This window comes from Coffea arabica, chromosome 2c (genome assembly GCF_036785885.1).
Source record: "Coffea arabica cultivar ET-39 chromosome 2c, Coffea Arabica ET-39 HiFi, whole genome shotgun sequence".
NCBI lineage: Eukaryota > Viridiplantae > Streptophyta > Magnoliopsida > Gentianales > Rubiaceae > Coffea > Coffea arabica.
In genome coordinates, this window is record NC_092312.1 from 9,606,796 (window position 1) to 9,625,563 (window position 18,768).

Consider the following 18,768-nt stretch of genomic DNA (forward strand, 5'->3'; position numbering starts at 1 on the left):
TAGAACCTGGCAGAAATTATATTTGTGATATTCAGACGGAACAGGTTTAAAGAACAAATGCTACGAGTATGGAAAAATTAATAAAAACTTACACACTGAAACCCCAAAAAAAATACTCAGGTATGGTATCTTATTCATTCTTTTTTGATGATTATTTTCAATCTTCTGGGCAGTTTTTTGCATCAAGGCTGTGGTGGTTAAGACAAAGCCTTTAAATGCATACGAGTTTAACTCCAAGCTCATTGATTACAGCATACTAATCAACTTGACTTTCTTCTTAGTGGTACAGTCGCACGAGCAACCTTGGGACGTTCACGCCTTCAAAAATGTCGCCAATTTACACGAAAGCTGCCAAAAGATGAGAAATGAGAATCAAAATGGAGGTTTAAACGTAAAACGTCATAAATAACAGTTGAAGTGTAAATCCACTGAACATGTTTCTTTCTTTTTTTTTTTTTTTGTGGTTACTTTTTTGGTTTCCGTTTTGGCTACATTCTAATGTAAATAGATTTAGACAGAGCAAATACCATGATATTTAAACTCCGTTAAATACTTAAAGATTTTTTTTTTTTGGGTTTACCGGAACATCCGGTACTTTTAAATCGATTGATTTTTTATTTTTTTTTTTGGTAGGTGCCTAGTTTTGAATTCACCCAATTTCTTTGGCTCCAAGTTAAACCATCTATTCAAAAATAAGGTGCCATTTAGTAAAAGGGGATTAGAATTAGGAATTGAAATAATTTCAATTCTTACTGTGTTGGATTACATGTATTGGATTCAGAATTGAATCATTAAAATTTAGAAATTCTCAATCCCCAACAAATTGGGAATTTTGGTGGATTTCCAAATTTCTTTCAATTTGACTCAAGGACATAAAAAATAAAATAAAATTCATCACTCTCTTACGTTGACCCAACCTTCATTGCAGCATTTTCTCTTTCATCTTTTCTCTTTTATCTCATCTTTCAGAGCAGGTTTTCATTATCATCATTTTCTTCTCGCTTCACTCTCTCATCCAACCCCTCCAAGGTAGCAGCTCCCACCCCATTTGATTCTTTCTTTCATTTCTCGTCAATCTCTCTCTCACATTCCCTTTTTTTTCTCTCTCTTTCTTTCTCCTCCAATACTCAATGGCAGCTACTTCTCTCCATCCTAGTTCATTCCTCTCTTCCCCAACCCTTTTTGTGTAAGTCTTTCTCTTATCTCTTGTCAGTCGTTCTCTAATACTCTACAGATTGCAAGGTTGATTGGTGATGGTCAAATGGTGATTCAAGAGAACTTGGTAAAATACGAATACTTAAAGGTTGGTAAAAAGGAAGCAAGGAAAAGGAAAGAAGAAAAAAATAAAGAAAAGAAAATGAAAATAAATTAATTTCAAAACCTTATAAATATAATACCAAACATTAGTCATTGTAATGACACTCTTGATCAAAACCCGATACTGAATTTTTGGATATGATTTCAATTACAATTCCGATTCCTAAATTTCATCCAAACATTCCATAAAGCAGACTTTCGAAGAGAATGAACTGTGACTCTCTACTTACTCTTTTAATAACTCAATCCGTCGTCTCATTAATAACTTGAACCCGTAACCTGTTAATTATCGGTGCACTTCGACGTCAAGTTTGATGGTTGGTTTTATAGTCGAGGTCTAGCATTAAACTAGAATATACATGCGCACCTAATACATCGCCACCTAATATATCTTTTGGGGCCTGCTTCTGTTGGGTTCTGGAGATCTTTACAATACTTCCTCCGTCCTATTTTACTCCGAACTCATCAGTTATCTCTCCCCCAGTCTCCCTCGTTATAGTCGCCTTGTCTACTATCTACTCTCTTTCCAGCACCCAGTTGCAAAACGGGAGCACCTCATCTCTGTATTCTGTTTTCGGTTCATCAAACATGGCAGGTAATCAACGCTCTACCAACCAATCCTTCTTGTTTTATTTTTCAGTTTTCATGCTGATTTCTTGAATGACTTTTCTGAAATGCATCGGTTCCTTGTTTGAATCCATGAACACTTCAGCACTCAAAGTCTCTGTCTTTAATCAACTAATCTATTGTTTCGTTCCTCGTGTTTTAGTTATGTTTACTTTTGGATTTGTTTTCTTGAATGATTGCATACAAAGGCCTTGATTTGTATATGGGTACAGGTTCGCATAATTCTGTCTTAAATTTAAAATTCGTAAGCACTTTAGCAAAGAAAGTGGTTGTCTTTTTCAATTCAGAACTGACAAGGTATGTTGAGGCTGTGTCGAGTTTCCTGTCAGAACTGGAATTTGCAGTTGTATTCTGTTCAAGTTAGGCGACATTTTTATACAGTACAGTGGCATTCTGGTAGGCAACAGACAAAGTCTTTTAGTGAATTTAGAAATATCAAGAGAAGATAGGCTGATATTGTAACTGGGTGGATTTTAATGTTAAAGTGTATAGCAAGGTTTTGGTTAGTTTGCAATCGCAATTTTTGGAGTGTTGCGTCAAAATTCGGGTGGATTTAATTACTTTTGATTCTGAATGTGATTTCATGTCCTATTCCAATTTAAAATTTTACATCTATGCCTTGTGCTGGGTGCAATCTTCCTGCATACAAAAACCTATTTTTTTTCTCATCTTGCAATGATTGCTATTCTTGGTCACGGTGATGATTTCTTGCTATGAATGATGGATTCTTTTCTTCTTTATCTTTCATGTTCTACTTTTCTGTTTGAACACAAAGCAAAAGGTAAATTGGTTATGCCTGCCTCTTGGAATTTCAAGAGGAAAGCAAAATTGGCTACATTTATGGAAGCTTCTGGGAATAATAAATTCTAGTTTCTAGGTTGCTTTATTGCCATTTGACTTGTTTGAAGAGTGAATGCTGCATTTCCAATTATTTGTCTGATGATCATGCTCCTTGATTTATATATTGGGATCAGGAGATTTCATTTTATTATTTTTTTTAAGAAGAGAAAAAAACCATTGTGCTCCTTTCAACTCCTTTCAAGTCAATGATGAAAACATGTACGTTTTTATTGAGACGGGCTAATTTGTAGTTATTTGAATGGATTTGGTGGAGGATGTGAGTAGGTATATTAGTTAAAAGATGGATGGGTAATTTTCTCTCATAGGAAAGGAAGTTATACATTAAACTCTTATTGATGAAAAGGTCTAATAGTAATCCAAATCTTTAACTTTCATGCAGCCATGTCAGGGAAGATTATCGAACATGTTCTGGTAGCAAAGAGCTGCCAGCAGAATAGGCATTTGAGCACCCAATATCGACAAGCCTGTTGTAACCTTAATAGGTGCAACTTGTCTCCCTTCCTAAGGGGGAATTTGGCACGGAGTCGCATGTCCACAATACAGTTGCGTGCCTTTTCAAAACTTAAGCGAAGGATTGTTTTCTGCAATGGTCTGTTCTAGACTCTCACTATTCAGGTTGATATCAGATTCAACCTTGCAAATTGGAGAAACATTGAAAATCTTAAAAACTATTAACCTCCGTTTGTGACTCCTGATGTTTTTCCTTCTAAATTCTGTTGTATGATTTCTTCCTGATTTTGCTGTGATGTCAATCCTGATTATCTTGAAAAACTTTTTAGTTTAGAAGTAAAATGTATCATCATGCTTAAATCTAATGATACTTGAGCTTTGTTGCAGCTGCGCCACCTACAGCAGCATCATCCATTGAAAAGAGTGATTTTCTTAAGCTTCAGAATGGAAGGTGCTTGTTCATGCTTCTTGTTTTTCATTCTAAAGTTTTGCATTATACTGATTGTATGGTATCTGTTTCAGGCATAACCATTTTTTTTAAACCCTCAAGTGTTTAGAATTTACATGATATAAACATAATGAGGAATTCCATGTTGGGTTTCCACAGGATAAGATCTGGAAAATGTCTAATATGATGAATCTGCCAAAATTTAACTCATTTTTAATAGGCAATATGGCCAATTGATTCTATCTACAACCTCACTTTTCCCCAAGATAAGCTGTCCAACCTCTTCCTTTTGAAATTATACAATCCATCTTTGTGGAGCTTTGGCTTTAATGGAGGTTATTCATCCTGAGACAAAATAAAAAAGAACAGTACCTAGATGACGGCTACAAATGACCTGATCTGATATCAGATTATTTCCTTCTAGATCAACCAACATGATGCTAAAAAATTATTACAAAGTGGTCAAAGTATTGCATGAATGTGAACACAAGGCTGGCAGAGCATCTTATTTATCCTCCTCTTTAAGTATCTGGTGAAGATGATTCGGCACAAATGAAGTTATTCACATCTAAGAAGAGTTGTAATAATGCATAAAATTTTACGCTCATAAACGCAATGTGCACTGTAATACTGATTGTGTGCCAATGGTAACTTAACACAGTGATATTCGAGGTGTTGCTGTTGCTGGTGTTGAGGGAGAACCTGTTACCCTAACTGAACCAATCACAGAAGCAATAGCTGCTGCATTTGCTTCATGGTTGCAGGATAGAAAGCAACCAGATGCTGCTAGACGTTTGAGGGTTTCCATAGGTCATGATTCTCGGATATCTGCAAAAACATTACAGGTATTCATACGTACTTTGTCTGCAGAAGCCGTTTTTTTGAAACCATCATAGATGGAGGAGAATCCAAGGTTATTTTGTCACAGAAAGATATTATCCTTTCTGGATGGTTGAGCCAAGTATCTCTTTTGACTGAGCTTTCCTTGCTAGTTTCCTAGGTTGGATTCCTATATCAAAATCTTAACTTCTTAGTCGTGCTTTGCTATACCTGAGCCAAAAAGTGGATTGCTATTCAAGATATTTTCATGAAAAATCATTTAGATGAATTAGAGTAGACCAATGAATCTAAATGAGGGACTGGAAATTCCTGAGGTACTGTGATAGTGATTTAATTTCTTTTTTTAAAACATAAAGTATTCCTCATTCCACCATGAGTCTCTGGTGGAATGCTTGTCAGACATTGATTTGATTCTATACTTTAGTTGTTCTGCTATAGTTGATTGCTTTGTACTGTAGGCCAAAGGCTGTGAAAACCGAAAAGTTGCTTGTGTTAGATTGGATTATCCATTTTCCTTAAAAACCTTAATGGTTGGAGTATGTTTATGTTATCTACGCATAACGTCTTGTATTGCCAGTTTTGTCTGGTGACTAAAAATTGCAGTAATCAACTTCCAGGATGCAGTTTCTCAAGGAATTGGTCGTGCAGGCCTTGATGTCATTCAATACGGGTGCGTAGTGCTTCTTAAATTCATTTTCCCCCAAAAGATATCAGCCCATATATTTAATGATTTGCTGCCTGATGAACACTACACATAGGACGAGTTAAAGTCTTCTAGAGAGAGGAGCTGTTGAGGCGCAGCTTAGTCTTTATACATCTTTCTCTTTCGCTTCATACGCTTTCAATATGCTCAAGAGCGTATGCTTTGAGGTTGTGGAAGGGTGCTTCATATGCGTATAACGCTAGCACTCATTTATTATAGTTGGAACCTATCCAAAATTTTTGAAAGACATAAAAGAAAATATTAAACTTCTAACAAAACTGATATTTTGTAAATTGCTTTTCTTGACCAAAAAAGCATTTTCACAGCTTACAACAGAGACATTGGTAAATTTGTTTATTAAGAACTTAGAATGAAAATTAAGCATGTTTAAGAATGTATATTTTTGAAGTATTTTCAAGAATGCACACTTTTGAATTTTTGGCAAAAAAAGTTCAAAAAGAACTACTCTTTGTTGACTGCTTAAAAGTTTTTTACTATAAAAAATTCTAGTGTATCAGCATGTCTTTGTTTGCAATGCATTGGATGCATGCGTCGACGATCATGCTCTCACCATATGATCTTTTCTTCGATGTAGAAAATAGTTGAAACATTTCTCTCATTTGTCAAATACTTCTCCTAACTTTTGAACAAGGATGCATTTGCATGGTTTTGGTTTCCTAGTATTGGGATGATTAATTCCTGGTGGCATGACCTTAGAGGGAATTGGAGTGGATATTGTTAGGGCCTAATCTTCTCTGAAGGTATCACTGTGTATTGTGAAAAATTTCTGATATAGCTATCTATACTTGTTGATAAAAAATAGCTCACGTGCCTTTTGTCAATTCATTCTAACAACAAAACTTTCCTCTCTGGAAAATCTTTTGTTTCCAAGTTTTATGACATTTGGCACAGGGGTAGTTCACATGATCTTCCCATTTGATGCTGTGCCCTTAATGAAGAAAAGTTCTGTGTGTTGGCTGGCCCTTTGCAAGCTTTTCTCCTAGGCTACTACAAATTTGAGCGTTGTGTGTGTTTTTATGTCTGTGTGTGTGTGTGTGTGTGTGTCAGAGAGAGTGTATTTATCTTGAGAATCTCTTTGCCATATGTCATGAGTGGGGGGTTTGGGGGGGGGGAAGGGAGAAATATTGATCTGTAATGCAGAAGAGACCATGATAACGATTGTTCAAAGCATGTATTTTTTTTATTTGCTTTAGCAAGAAAATCTCTGTCTTTCAAGCACAGCGGCTCTCACTTTTTTGCTGACAACTGTGAATCTTTTTGTAGACTAGCATCCACTCCAGCAATGTTTAGTTGTACACTGACTGAAAATGAGGACTTTCTGTGTCCAGTGGATGGGTCGATAATGATAACAGGTGAATGTAATATGATATTTCTTATACAAATATGCAAAATCAAATTGGACCAATTACGATAAAAGAAGTGTACAAAAAATCTAGTCAGTCAGTCTTTTTAATTTTTTTTATTCTGTGAGACAAAAAAGAACTAAATTACAGGGCTGTGATAGTTGAATTTGCTGTTACAGATTTTGTATGCTATTATGTTCATCCTTAGCTATAGAGTGCTAAAATAGACTGTTCATTGCCTATACTTGCATACAGCAAGCCATCTTCCCTACAACCGGAATGGTTTTAAGTTCTTTACAAGTGCTGGAGGGCTTGGGAAAGCTGACATAAAAGACATCTTAGAGCGTGCTGCTAGTATTTACAAAACCTTTACAGATGAAGACTTACGGGATCTAGAAAGAAAAGCTTCTCAATCAATTAGAAGAGTGGAATACATGACCATTTATACGTCCAATCTTGTGCAAGCTGTTCGCAAAGCTGCAGGAAATATTGGTAAGAACTTCTTTTACGCAGAGTTATGTAATAACAAAATGGAAAGTACCTCCAGAAACAGAAGCATAATTTAGAAGATTAGTGTCCTTGTTTCTCTGTGGATGAAGTATTTCCTTTTGACTGAGTGCTATCAAAGTTGTTCCAAAATTCTGGCTTCGTGTTGTCAGTCTTAAAGATATCACCTTTCTTAACTTTTATTGCTTCAAATTTTGCTTATTTGTTTATCACCTTTCTTAACTCTTATTGCTTCAAATTTTGCTTATTTGTTCATCATATTATCAGAGAAACCGCTCGAGGGGTTCCATATTGTTGTTGATGCAGGGAATGGAGCGGGAGGTTTCTTTGCTGTAAGTTTTAGTTCTTCTAAGTAAATCCCTTCCCTTTCCTCCATGTTTTCGTCACAGTATTTAAAGGACGTAAAAGCACTTAATAAAATGCTAATTTCAGAAGTATAAATTTACTTAATTTGCCAATGTTTGTCATCTTAAAGGGTATCTCAGTTGTATGATTTTAAGACCTCATAACCTTAAAGTTGATTACATACCTACAGACAAAGTTAGAGCCAGTTATGCTCAACAAATGTCTTGTGCAGTATCTATGGTTCTGCAGTACAGCTGATACTTTCTCATTCTCATCCTAATGATTATCCAGCAATCTGAAAGCTGTCTCCCCACCCCGCCCTTCCTCCATCACACTTTTATAGTCAGTTTTTTATTTAGTCTTTCTCTGACCAACTCTTTCTTTAAAATAAAATTTTCTGATATGAAAACTGTCTTATTATTCGATCTTCTAGCAAAGGTGGGAAAGGACCAATATTCAAGAAGATCTGAGTCATCGCTTGTCATTAGGGGAATTCAGGAAATTGTTTATCTAGGAAGGAGAAGATGCTTGCTCAAATAGGTAGTGTTTGGAAATATACAAGTAATAGCTAGTCATCCAAAAGTTGCGGAGCTCCTATTTGAAACATATATGTATCCTCAAGCTACTTGAATTTCAAAAGTGAAGTCAAGAATAACTTGGACTTTGTAGGGTAACTTAAAAGCTGGACATGTTATTTGGCTATTCAAATGATGTAAGCCCGTGAGAAAATGGAAGTGAGAAGCTTTGAATTGAGTTCATTTCAAAGGCACTCGAATTAAATACCCAGTTAGTTCCATTACAGCATCCTTTGATTTTCTGTGAATTGGGTTGAGCATTAAGTTAGCTAGAAATAGATGGAATTGAAAGAATGTCCTATACAGAAACACACATGGGCAAATTGAGATGACATTGCAGTCATTGTTGTTTAATGGATGACGACCTATCCAAATGTGTCCCTAACCTTGATGGTTTGGTATATAACTAAGTAACCCATGAGAAGAGGTCTGGCAGCAACTTGCTTAAGGAAAACCTTCAATTCCTCTGTACAGGCTAAATCCACATAACTACCCTCCGAACTTAGGTTGATTTTTGAACTCGAGTTGGTAAAATGGAGACATATGGTTCTTACACATCCATATAATTGCAACCTTTTCCCATCTTTAGTTAATACAATCAGCATTCACTTTGGCTGTTATACTATTAACATGGTCATTAGACTGTATATGTGCAGTTCTTCTAGTTATATGACAACTGCATAGCTGTTTTTGTTTAAGCAGGGTAAAGTGCTTGAGCCTTTGGGAGCTATTGCATCTGGCAGTCAGTTTCTAGAACCAGATGGTATTACTTTCACTCAAACTTCCGTTTGCATAGGTTTCATCAAGATATTTGTTGATTGACTGTTAATTTTCATTTCAGGTATGTTTCCTAATCATATTCCTAACCCAGAGGATAAAGCAGCAATGGAAGCAATCACCAAGGCTGTCCTTGATAACAAGGCTGATTTGGGGATAATCTTTGATACTGATGTTGATAGGTGATTATTTATGTGTTATCACACCCATCTGCATCCAATTGATTTTGATTTGTTAATTCTAAAGTGCTTTTTAACAGATCTGCTGCTGTAGATTCCTCAGGCCGAGAACTTAATAGAAACCGTTTGATTGCTTTAATGTCTGCTATCGTCTTAGAGGAGGTAATTTTTGTGGAACACTTAAATGACTGCCTGCTTTTAATCTGAATCTAAGTTGGGTTTTTTCTATGTTGCCATCAATTAGCATCCAGGAACAACTATTGTGACAGACAGTGTGACTTCAGATGGTTTGACCACTTTTATTGAAAAGAAATTAGGTGAGATAAGTAAACACGTTTCCTGCTTTATCTTTCATAATGGAGGTGTTCATGCAGTTGGTTTTGTGCAGGAGGGAAGCACCGCCGTTTTAAAAGGGGCTATAAAAATGTCATTGATGAAGCAATCCGATTGGTATGATTGAGTTTTTTTGACACATTTATAGTAGTTTGTTTCTGCTTTGTAGTTAGCGCTTGGTTTTCTCAAAGAATCAAGTACAGACTGATACCCTCAGGATAGACAGGTGTGAATAATTGGAGTAATTGGAATATTGGATAAGGGAAGAGGTTGGATATTACTTGATTATGTCATTGCTTTTCAAAAGTTACAAGCTATAAATAAATAAACATTATGCATCCTCTCAACTCCACATAGCTCTTGAAACCAACATACTTGTGCTAATATGGCTTAATGCTTTTTCCACAAATCTTTCAAAATTTTTGCTTTAATTCTTGAGGAATGGCAAAATATCATACATGCAAGTTCTCTGAATTGACATGCTTAAACCAAAGAAAGCAAAAAGGAAAGTAGACCATCTTTAGGGAAGTGTTTCTTTCGTAAAGGTCAAATACGGAATCTTGTTACTGTGGTACATATTTGGAGGACTGACATTGAAGATTTTGTTTGTCAAAGAAGTGACATTGTCTTCTTGTAGTCTCATTTTACTAATGATTTGCCCCTTTTCTAAGCTCCACACTTTTCAGCAACAAAAAGTTTACAGCTGGTGAAACACTATTTTACAGAACTCTGTTGGTGAGGAGTCACATTTGGCTATTGAAACCAGTGGGCATGGTGCTCTCAAGGAGAATCACTGGCTTGATGATGGTGCATATCTTATGGTAAGTTTTGATTTCATTTATCTGTAGGTAGTAACAAGGATTTAAATCTTTTTCTATTTTCTCTCCCCTCTCAACAAAAACAAATCCTAAACAAGAAATAGTCCATGCTTGCAGGTCAAACTTTTGAACAAGCTTGCATCAGCTAAAGCTTCTGGTGAAGGCAGAGGCAGCAAGGTTCTTACAGGTTTAGTGGAAGGTCTTGAGGAACCTGCTTTTGCTGCTGAGTTGAGACTAAAGATTGATCAGACTCATGCAGATCTTAAAGGAGGGTATGCCACCATACTTGATGTTTGGTCAAGTCAATTTTTCGTAGGTGTTTTAACTAATTTGCTAGTGCATCTAGGTCTTTTCGGGAGTATGGGGAGGCAGTTATACATCATCTGGAGAATATCACTGTTACAGATCCAAAGCTTCAAAAAGCGCCTGTTAACTATGAAGGAGTAAGTCCAATGACTTGATTTCAAGCAGTCCATCTTAGTTTAAAAATTTATCTTCATGTTTGTGCTTGTCTTGGAGCCTAAATGGATAACACTGTTTGCTGATAGTCATGGTACACCTGTGGGTGATTTTGCTGCCTCGTGCAGTGTCAGGGAAGGGTGGCTTTTAAGGTAGAGGTGACCACACAGAGAGAAATAATGGTGTTCTTCTTTTCCAAACTTGCTAATGCTGGGAAAGGAGACTCCCATTATCTCACTTTTTTTTTTGGGTTACTGAACTTTTTCTCTTTTGATCGAGTACAGAGTCTGAATTTTTCTTAGTATGCAGTTCTACTCTGCCTTAGGGTTAATTATTATAATGGTGCTATTTTTATTCTAAATGAAAAATATGTTGATGCTTTTTTTCTATTTTATTTTTAAAAAATAGAAGTCGATTTCTTCAAGTCACATTTCTTCCTCATCTTCTTTTTTGCAATTCAAACCAATATTCTCACACGGGTCCAAAACCCAAGACCTTTTCCACCTATAAATCTTCTTCAGTTTTAATTCTTTGTTTTGGACCAACTGGCGTGTGGCAATGGTGCCTAACATACTTTGTCCGTGAATTCAACTTACACCTCCTGACATCAATTTCTTTGCAACCATCAAGTCCAATGAAAGGACACTTGTTTTCCAAACGGTTTGTGTTGGAAAGTTGCTTGAAAATTTTGGTGTGAATAATTACTCACTTATTTGGATCAGTTAAGTTGGATTTCTAGTGTACCGCATAAATGCCGTGTGTGTTAGATTGTTTGTTGGAGTGTTGTATGAATTGCAAAAGGAGGAGGATAAGAAAAGTAAACAGGGGATGGAACAAATGGAGAAGTTGACTTTAAAGTAATCAACTTCTATATTTATGCAAAACGAATAAAACTATCAATTTTTTTCTTAAGTTTGAAGCATTTTAAATACTGCACTCTTTAACTTAGGAAGTTATTCTTGTTTTGAAGCTCTTTTTTTTCTTTTTTTATTTTATTTACAATTCTTATTGTCAAAAAGGTTCCATTTAGCTTTTAAATGAGCAGTTATTGATTTAGTTCATTCCTTAAATGACCATTCATTAGTAGATTGCAAAGTAATCACTTCAAGCATGATATGGATTGAAATATTAGGTGAAGCACATGGTTGTAAATATTTCCTGGGATACATGTTCTTATTTTGTTTGACAATGATGGCACTCTCACCTAAACAAGATCACATACTTGGGTAAAACTTGTATTGACCTTTGTTGTCACCAAAAATTGCTATATGCTGGTTGACTTTGCCTTCTGTGAACAGATAAGGGTTTCTGGCTATGGTGGGTGGTTTCTTCTTAGACTCTCACTTCATGACCCAGTTCTGCCACTTAACATAGAGGTATGCATCCACCACGCAGTATTATTAGCTCAATATATAAATTGAAAAATGAAACTAGATTGCAACCTTTGATTTTGTAGGCATCCAGTCAAGAGGACGCCGTGAAACTTGCCCTTGTTGTGCTTTCTGCAGCAAGAGAGTTCCCAGCTCTTGATGTATCTGCGCTAAACAAATTTGTCCAAGCATAAGCACTAGTCTTTCCAGCTGGCTGCTCGAACTTGGTTTTAGAATATGCTGCTTGTTCTCAAGAAAGTCTCGAGGTTATTTTCTCCACTGAGGACATTGTAGGCATGGATAGTTGTAGCGTCTTGACTATAGAAACTATAGGAGCAAATCAGCTCCAGAAAACACTCAAAGGGTGGTTGTGTCACGACAGAGTCCTAATTCTGGGGAATAAATAAGATAATAATGTTAGTCTGGGTTGTTGTCTGTCAACGTTTTTAACTTGAGCGATCGATTTTGTATACATAGTTACTTGAAATCGACATAAGATCAAGGATTGAGGTCAGTGAATTGCAAAATATTCAAGAATTGATGCTCATGGTGCATAACAGTCTCTCTCTCGGACCGAAACTATGCTTCTGCTTTGCAACAGCTTCACAGCAGAATGGTCTACGTTAGGTTTCAGAATTGCCTGGCTAATCAGTGACTAGCGTTGGGAAACTGTTTTATGACTCCTGTTAAACACGGCAGTTGTTGATCTGACTGGCTTAGATATTAAGTGTGCTCAAACCAGCAGAGGGAATTAAAAAAAATGGAAAGGAAAAGTAGGGAGTTCTTTCATTGGGGTCCCTGCTGCAGGATTGCAAGTCTATTACCATTTGCTAATTTTTTCCTTTACACTGGAAATATGGAAACTGTATATTGAGGCTAAGTAGAATTTCCACCACGGCTAGAGGATAGTCACTGTGCATTTGATGAGGTGGAATTGTAGGATCTGAGAGTGGTTAAATAATATAAATGCTTCTCCTGCATATTGTAGCGAGATGATGGAACTTTTTGGTTTCTGGGAGGGTGAATGAAATCAGTAAACGTCACAATAGGGCCACTGATAAAAAGTTGAAAAACCGCCAGTTTGAGAAAACGACACTGGAGCTCAAGGTTCCATTTTGAACTGGTTTTCAGGGAACATTACATGAAAGAAACTTTGCCTCTCAGCTACTGCATTCCACAATCATCTCAAGCTGTAGAAAGGAGGCAAGCATAGAACAGCTGATTTTTAATGGTGAAAAACAGAGCAGGAGGTATTAGCAATTGACACTCCAAACCTATCCGTGACAGATAGCAGCATATGCAGTGCAGAGATGCAGTATCTTATTAGAGCATCCACAATGCTATTACACTTTGTGGAGTGTAATCCACATGTCATGTCAGCATTCCACTTTCTCCTATTTTATTACACTTTCACTCACAATTAGGGTTGCAAACGAATCGAGCTGCTCGCGAGCGGCTCGAGTCAAGCTCGAGTCGAGCTCGATGTTAATCGAACTCGAGTCGAGCTCAGAATATTAAGCTCGTTAGCTCGCGAGCCAACTCGTTAGCTCGCGAGCCGGCTCGCGAGCTTGGGTATATATATATATATATATTTTTTTATTTTTTTTTATTTAATAATAAAATTACGTATATTATATATATTTTTTTTATTTTTTATTTTCATAGTAAAATTACGTATATGTCCTTAATATTTTATTATTTATTAAGAAAAAAATATTATTTTATTTATTTTTTTTTAATAAAATATTTATTTTTATTTTTTTCCGAGCTCGAGCTCGAGCTCGAAATTTGCCGGCTCGTCGAGCTCGAGCTCGAGTTTGGTAAAATTTAGTCGAGACTCGGCTCGATTAGCTCAAAGCTCGACTCGGCTCGACTCGTTTGCAGCCCTACTCACAATGGATTACACTCCACAAGGTGTAATAGCATGGGTCCACAATTAATCAAATATTTATTTTAATTATGCATAACTCATATCCCATAAATAAATAAAGTAATTTTTAAAACTAATTTTGTTATTTTTAAAAAATAAAGTACTAACTTTCGTTAAAATTTGTACATTTTGAATTTTTTTATTTTCTAAAAATGATATTATTAATTTTTAAGTTTGAATAATATATCTTTTTCTATGTTTCAAAAATAATGTATTGTTATTTTTTTAAAAATAATTATGTAGGAAATTAAACAAATATTTGATACTTCAAATGCGAAGATATCATAATAATCCATACTTAATTAATAATTCGGAATGTAATTAGTTGAACTCCATAACATAATATTACATAAGTTAAATCAAATAAAATACAAAATTGGAATTTTACCGTTGGAAATGTTAAATGTGCTTTGTGCTGGAATTTTACCGTTACCATAGGGCCCACATTCAATGGATTACACGCATCATACATGTGATGCGTGTAATCTCCATGACACGGCACCAATGGGGAGCCGTGTCATGGAGCGGTGTAATGGCTCCCCATTACACCCCCATTGGAGCTGCCCTCAGGCATAATTTGCATCTCCGGTGTGATCGGCTTAAAGACCTAAGAAAATGCTACATATAATGGGAAAATCCTACCCTAAATAACATACGATTTAAACAACATATACAAACTAAATACTGGCCCACCTCCTTAATTTTAGGGATTTGTATATTTGTATATATCACTTAGACATGTCATCAATTTTTGTAGGAGAACTCCATATAATAGTCCATTACTAGCACAAATTTTATATCACAGCCAGGAGGACAATAACAATGCTGCGTTCAATATCTGCAGCTTCCGCAATGTACACATGTACACTATAAGTATACAACTTTTTCCCCCCTTTCAATGGTATTTTTATCTGAAAACAGGACGTTTGCAGAAAGGAATCTTGAAATTGATTGAGGTGTTCACTATTCACTTCAGAAGTTTCATCATGAAGTGAAACTGTCCATCTGGTGAAGTCTTGGGCTGTGGCCAGTTTGCTGCTTCGGGAACTCTAACACACTTGAAGCCCTGGCCCTTGTACAATTTTATAGCTCCAGGATTATTAAGGTCACAGTGCAAAGCAATGGCTCGACATCCCCAACTTCTGGCTTGAGTCTCCGCTTTATTTATGAGCCTTTTTGCTATTCCCTTTCTGCGGAAATTTTCTCGGACGGCAACATTTGATATGTATGCAATACCTTTCCTGATGATATGGTAGCGTTGATACATAATTGCACTGAAGAAATTTTCAGAATCTTTTCCATTTGAAATGCAAAACAAAGAATACTTCAGAGTATACACCAACTGAACCTAAGTATGGGGGTGCCTTTCTGATACACTCAGAAGGTTACAGATGAATCTAGATTTGACCAGTAGCAAGTATAGCAATTGGAATGAATCTATATTTTGCCAGCAGTAAGCATGGGCATTGAGTGGACGTAGAGGTCCTTTTCTTCGAATATTTTACTGGATTTAACCAAAAAGGGAATGTAGAACAAGAAAGCAGCATGCCGATATATCTCTTCCCTGTGTTGGAGTCACTAAAAAGCAATAGTCCAAATCCAACATGCCTATGCTCAAGATGTAAGATTAATTTATGCCTAGACAAAGGATGCTCATCATGTATACGTCATTAAGAGCAAGTCAATAGCTCATTGATAAGCAAATAACATAAAACAACAAAGATAACATAACAGTAGACCTATGAGAATCATTGTATGGTCATATAGCAAGTTTACTGTATAATTTATTGAATTCACAAGAGCACCAATTGCAAAAACAAATTAAGACCAATGGACTTGACAGACAACTGAAGCAGTGACGTTCCAACAAGTAGGTTTATGCTACAAATACAACTAAATCTAGAAAACAAAAGAAGGGTTCCACTAGTATCACCATCCTTATTATCAATATCACATCTACTAATCCCATCATATTAGATGACTATTCGATATTTTGCATAGCAACCACCATCATGTCACAATAATCTGTTTAACAAACCATGCACTGTTTCTGGAGTATGCCTTATTCCTATTGTATAAATTTTTGGAATATCTCTCATTCATCCGAAAGAAAACAGTCCCGCCATCATCTCTCCATTATCCGACCTACGACCATTATTCCCACAAGAAAGACTTTAAAGGTTATAGAGTCTAATCTCACATCTTAGATTTAAGGAGCAGAAGTAAACACCCACAACATGGTTTAAACCATTGCTAGTTAAGTTGTTGAGAAGCCATCCAATATTTTTATTATTCATCCCCAAATCCCTGTCAATCAATAAGATGTCTAACTTTTCTCTCTCCCTTTAGGCAACCAAGAAAAATATACTGAGTGCCAGAAGCTTCTCAGTACTACTAGCCACATCTTCACATTCCTTCACGTCCAAAAGACCAATCTTTATTTGACTGAATTGCTCTTTTTTTTTTTTTTTAACTTCAAGCCCTTTGTAACTAATTCTTCAATGTATAGACAATATCTACTTGGCAAATTGCATAATAAATCAAGTTGGTCAATTTGGATTAATTTAAAGTACTAGCAAAGTTACACATTCATGTTTCAAATGCATGAAAATCGAAGTATTCTGATTGATTCAGAGATGAAGAATCAATTCCATACTAACCTTCTTTGCCGCAGGGGTCCTTTTCTTGGAAGAAAATCAGCCACAGTATCCACAGTCAATATCCCAGCAACATATCCCTTATTTAGACTGAATTTTCCATCAAAACCTCCAATTTTTAAATCTTCATTCCAGAAATGCAGTGTATCTTCATCTGACTGGCCAGTGACAGCAACAAGACAGGTCCTCTGGCAACCACCGGGCAAAGAGAACCCAAATAGCATTCCAATCAGCCTGTCAATTCTCAATGCAAAATCTAGAGGAAAGGAATATTGTGGAAAGAAAGAGCTACAATGAGTCTCAGCCACTTCCCAACAATCCTCTAATCTGGCCTCTCTCACAACTATATCAGGAGACATGGTTGGGAATAATTCAGCCAACTGACTGGCCCTACAAAGCCCTATAGCAGAAACAGAATCATTCAATAAAACCTTCCATAGTTGCGTAAGTCTATTAAATAGTTGCGCAAGTCTATTAAAAATTAACTTCTTTGTCATTCACGAGGCTATCTAACCAGAAATTGATTTCTTCAAGATCAATTTCTAAAGATCAGAGATCGACTTCCGTAGTTACAAGAGACGAATAAAAAGGACAATAATTCTTTAATTTTGATTTAGAACCACAATATTGTGGTAAACAACCCATGGCTTTTCAGTCATTTTCAACTCGTCTGCTATCTTAATTGCAGAAACACCCTTCCAAAACAAAGCGCTGGCACTTGGAAAGTTAGTAAAGGGGACAATGAAATCTTAAAAACACCTATATAATTAGCTATCCAAAATACCTATTAACGCCCTCCAAGAACTAGATACAGTATCAGGGTGGACAGTAAATAGATTAAAACCAAATCTTGCCCAAAAAACAAAAGAAAAAGTTAACTCATTAGTTGAACAGCACATTGGGATGCAATAGCAAATAGAAGTATAATACCCTTTTCCTTTCTCATCCTCAATTTCCAAATTTTACCAACATACATATGCAGCAAGCATCATGCTTTGAGCTTCTAATCGAATAACATCACACCCAAAGCCCAGAAAAGATAAAAGCTTTCAAACCTACATAGCAAACATGCGTCTAAACTATAAATATAGAATACATATAACAAAAAATAAAATATAAGCAAAAGAAAAAAAAAAGAATTTACCTGAAGAAGAGAGGAGGGAAGGGGAAAGAGGGTCGTGAAGAGGAGCCCTATAAGAAGATGGAAAGGATGTCCTAGAATTGAAGAAATTGAGATGATTTAGAGATGGGTTTTGGGTGAGGCTTAAGCTGTTAAAATTAATTGAGGAAGTCCCTGATACTGTTAATGGTGGCATGGTCCAAATTTTCTTGCTTCTTTCTCTGGCTGATTCAGAATATTGTTGGAGAGAGACACACACGACACACACTCTTGGTTTGTGTGGTCGTGTGTGCCGGAAATTTAATAAGGCTGTAGAAGATTAAGGAAGGAAGAATTGGAAGGAGACATTCAGATTCTCCTTTGCCGTTCTTTTTTGTTTGTTGGTTAAGGTAAGAAGAAGCAAAATAGCAGTCTGAGAAGCTACCTGACAACTGACAAGTGATCATATCACACCCTGTTCTTGATTTTCTGCACAAATGAAAACAGATCTTGCCTTATTTGGATTGCACTTTTCCGTCCGAGAAAATTACGTTATTTTCGTAATCACATTTTCTTATTACTTTTTTTCCTCATATATATCAAATCGCTACAATAATTTTTTCATGAAAAATCATGAAAAATGCAATTCAAACACAAGCATTTCATGTGATGTTCACTCGAGGTTAAATTATTACTTGTAGACATGTAAATTTTGACTCGTATCCTTAATTAGGATGTTGACAGCGAAGTTTCTTCTGTTTTGAGTTACAGTCCAAAATAATTAGCATGTAAACCAGTTGTAACTCGCAAGTTTATTATTCACAGCAAAATTCCTTCTGTTTTGAGTTGAGTTATACTAGGACGCAATTTGGATAAGGTTTTTGGCATCCATTAATACACTTATATCCCATTCAACTTATCCTATATATACACATACTACATTTGTCTGCATTGATATACTTTTTCTAATTAATTTTATTTTTTTTTAAAATCTCACACCTGAAATACATTTTAACAAGTGATCAAAAGTATCTGTTACAAAGAACATTTGGACAATTAGTAGTAGTATAAAAGGCCTTCGAAGCCTGATATATATAACATTGTAACTC

General features: G+C 35.9%; 2 protein-coding genes across 6 annotated transcripts; one reads left to right on the forward strand and one right to left on the reverse strand.

Annotated features, from left to right (window-relative positions):
• The first annotated feature begins 1,743 nt into the window (after positions 1-1,743).
• LOC140035009 (uncharacterized) lies at positions 1,744-12,487 on the forward strand. 3 transcript variants are annotated; one of them, XM_072074222.1, is made up of 18 exons: positions 1,744-1,912; positions 3,185-3,394; positions 3,643-3,706; positions 4,365-4,548; positions 5,161-5,213; positions 6,531-6,619; positions 6,866-7,102; positions 7,385-7,449; positions 8,740-8,800; positions 8,879-8,996; positions 9,074-9,155; positions 9,238-9,310; positions 9,382-9,443; positions 10,052-10,147; positions 10,262-10,416; positions 10,491-10,587; positions 11,902-11,979; positions 12,060-12,487. In XM_072074222.1, exons 1-18 carry the CDS (start codon positions 1,906-1,908, stop codon positions 12,165-12,167), a joined length of 1,839 nt encoding a protein of 612 aa, XP_071930323.1. In that variant the 5' UTR covers positions 1,744-1,905; the 3' UTR covers positions 12,168-12,487. The 3 variants fall into 3 exon arrangements, with proteins under 3 accessions (XP_071930323.1, XP_071930322.1, XP_071930324.1); XM_072074221.1 differs by having other exon boundaries at positions 1,755-1,912; positions 8,722-8,800; positions 12,060-12,408; XM_072074223.1 differs by lacking the exon at positions 3,185-3,394 and having other exon boundaries at positions 1,772-1,912; positions 8,722-8,800; positions 12,060-12,408.
• A 2,188-nt stretch (positions 12,488-14,675) lies between these two features.
• Positions 14,676-18,161, reverse strand: LOC140004001 (GCN5-related N-acetyltransferase 4, chloroplastic-like). 3 transcript variants are annotated; one of them, XM_072074224.1, is made up of 3 exons: positions 17,705-18,157; positions 16,564-16,960; positions 14,676-15,177 (listed from the first exon to the last, which is right to left on the reverse strand). In XM_072074224.1, the coding sequence occupies exons 1-3, from the start codon at positions 17,874-17,876 to the stop codon at positions 14,871-14,873; spliced, it is 876 nt and encodes a 291-aa protein (XP_071930325.1). In that variant the 5' UTR covers positions 17,877-18,157; the 3' UTR covers positions 14,676-14,870. The 3 variants fall into 3 exon arrangements, with proteins under 3 accessions (XP_071930325.1, XP_071930326.1, XP_071930327.1); XM_072074225.1 differs by having other exon boundaries at positions 14,676-15,144; positions 17,705-18,155; XM_072074226.1 differs by having other exon boundaries at positions 15,103-15,541; positions 17,705-18,161.
• Between the last annotated feature and the right edge of the window lie 607 nt (positions 18,162-18,768).

Excerpts from the sequence above, each read along its gene's own strand:
- LOC140035009 (XM_072074221.1), top strand. Across the intron at positions 7,103-7,384 it reads CAAAGCTGCAGGAAATATTG|AGAAACCGCTCGAGGGGTTC; the intron begins GTAAGAACTTCT and ends TCATATTATCAG. Across the intron at positions 8,801-8,878 it reads TCAGTTTCTAGAACCAGATG|GTATGTTTCCTAATCATATT; the intron begins GTATTACTTTCA and ends TTTTCATTTCAG.
- LOC140004001 (XM_072074224.1), bottom strand. The coding sequence starts at position 17,876 with ATGCCACCATTAACAGTATCAGGGACTTCCTCAATTAATTTTAACAGC. Across the intron at positions 16,961-17,704 it reads TTCCCTCCTCTCTTCTTCAG|GGCTTTGTAGGGCCAGTCAG; the intron begins GTAAATTCTTTT and ends TTTCTGCTATAG. Across the intron at positions 15,178-16,563 it reads GGACCCCTGCGGCAAAGAAG|TGCAATTATGTATCAACGCT; the intron begins GTTAGTATGGAA and ends AAATTTCTTCAG.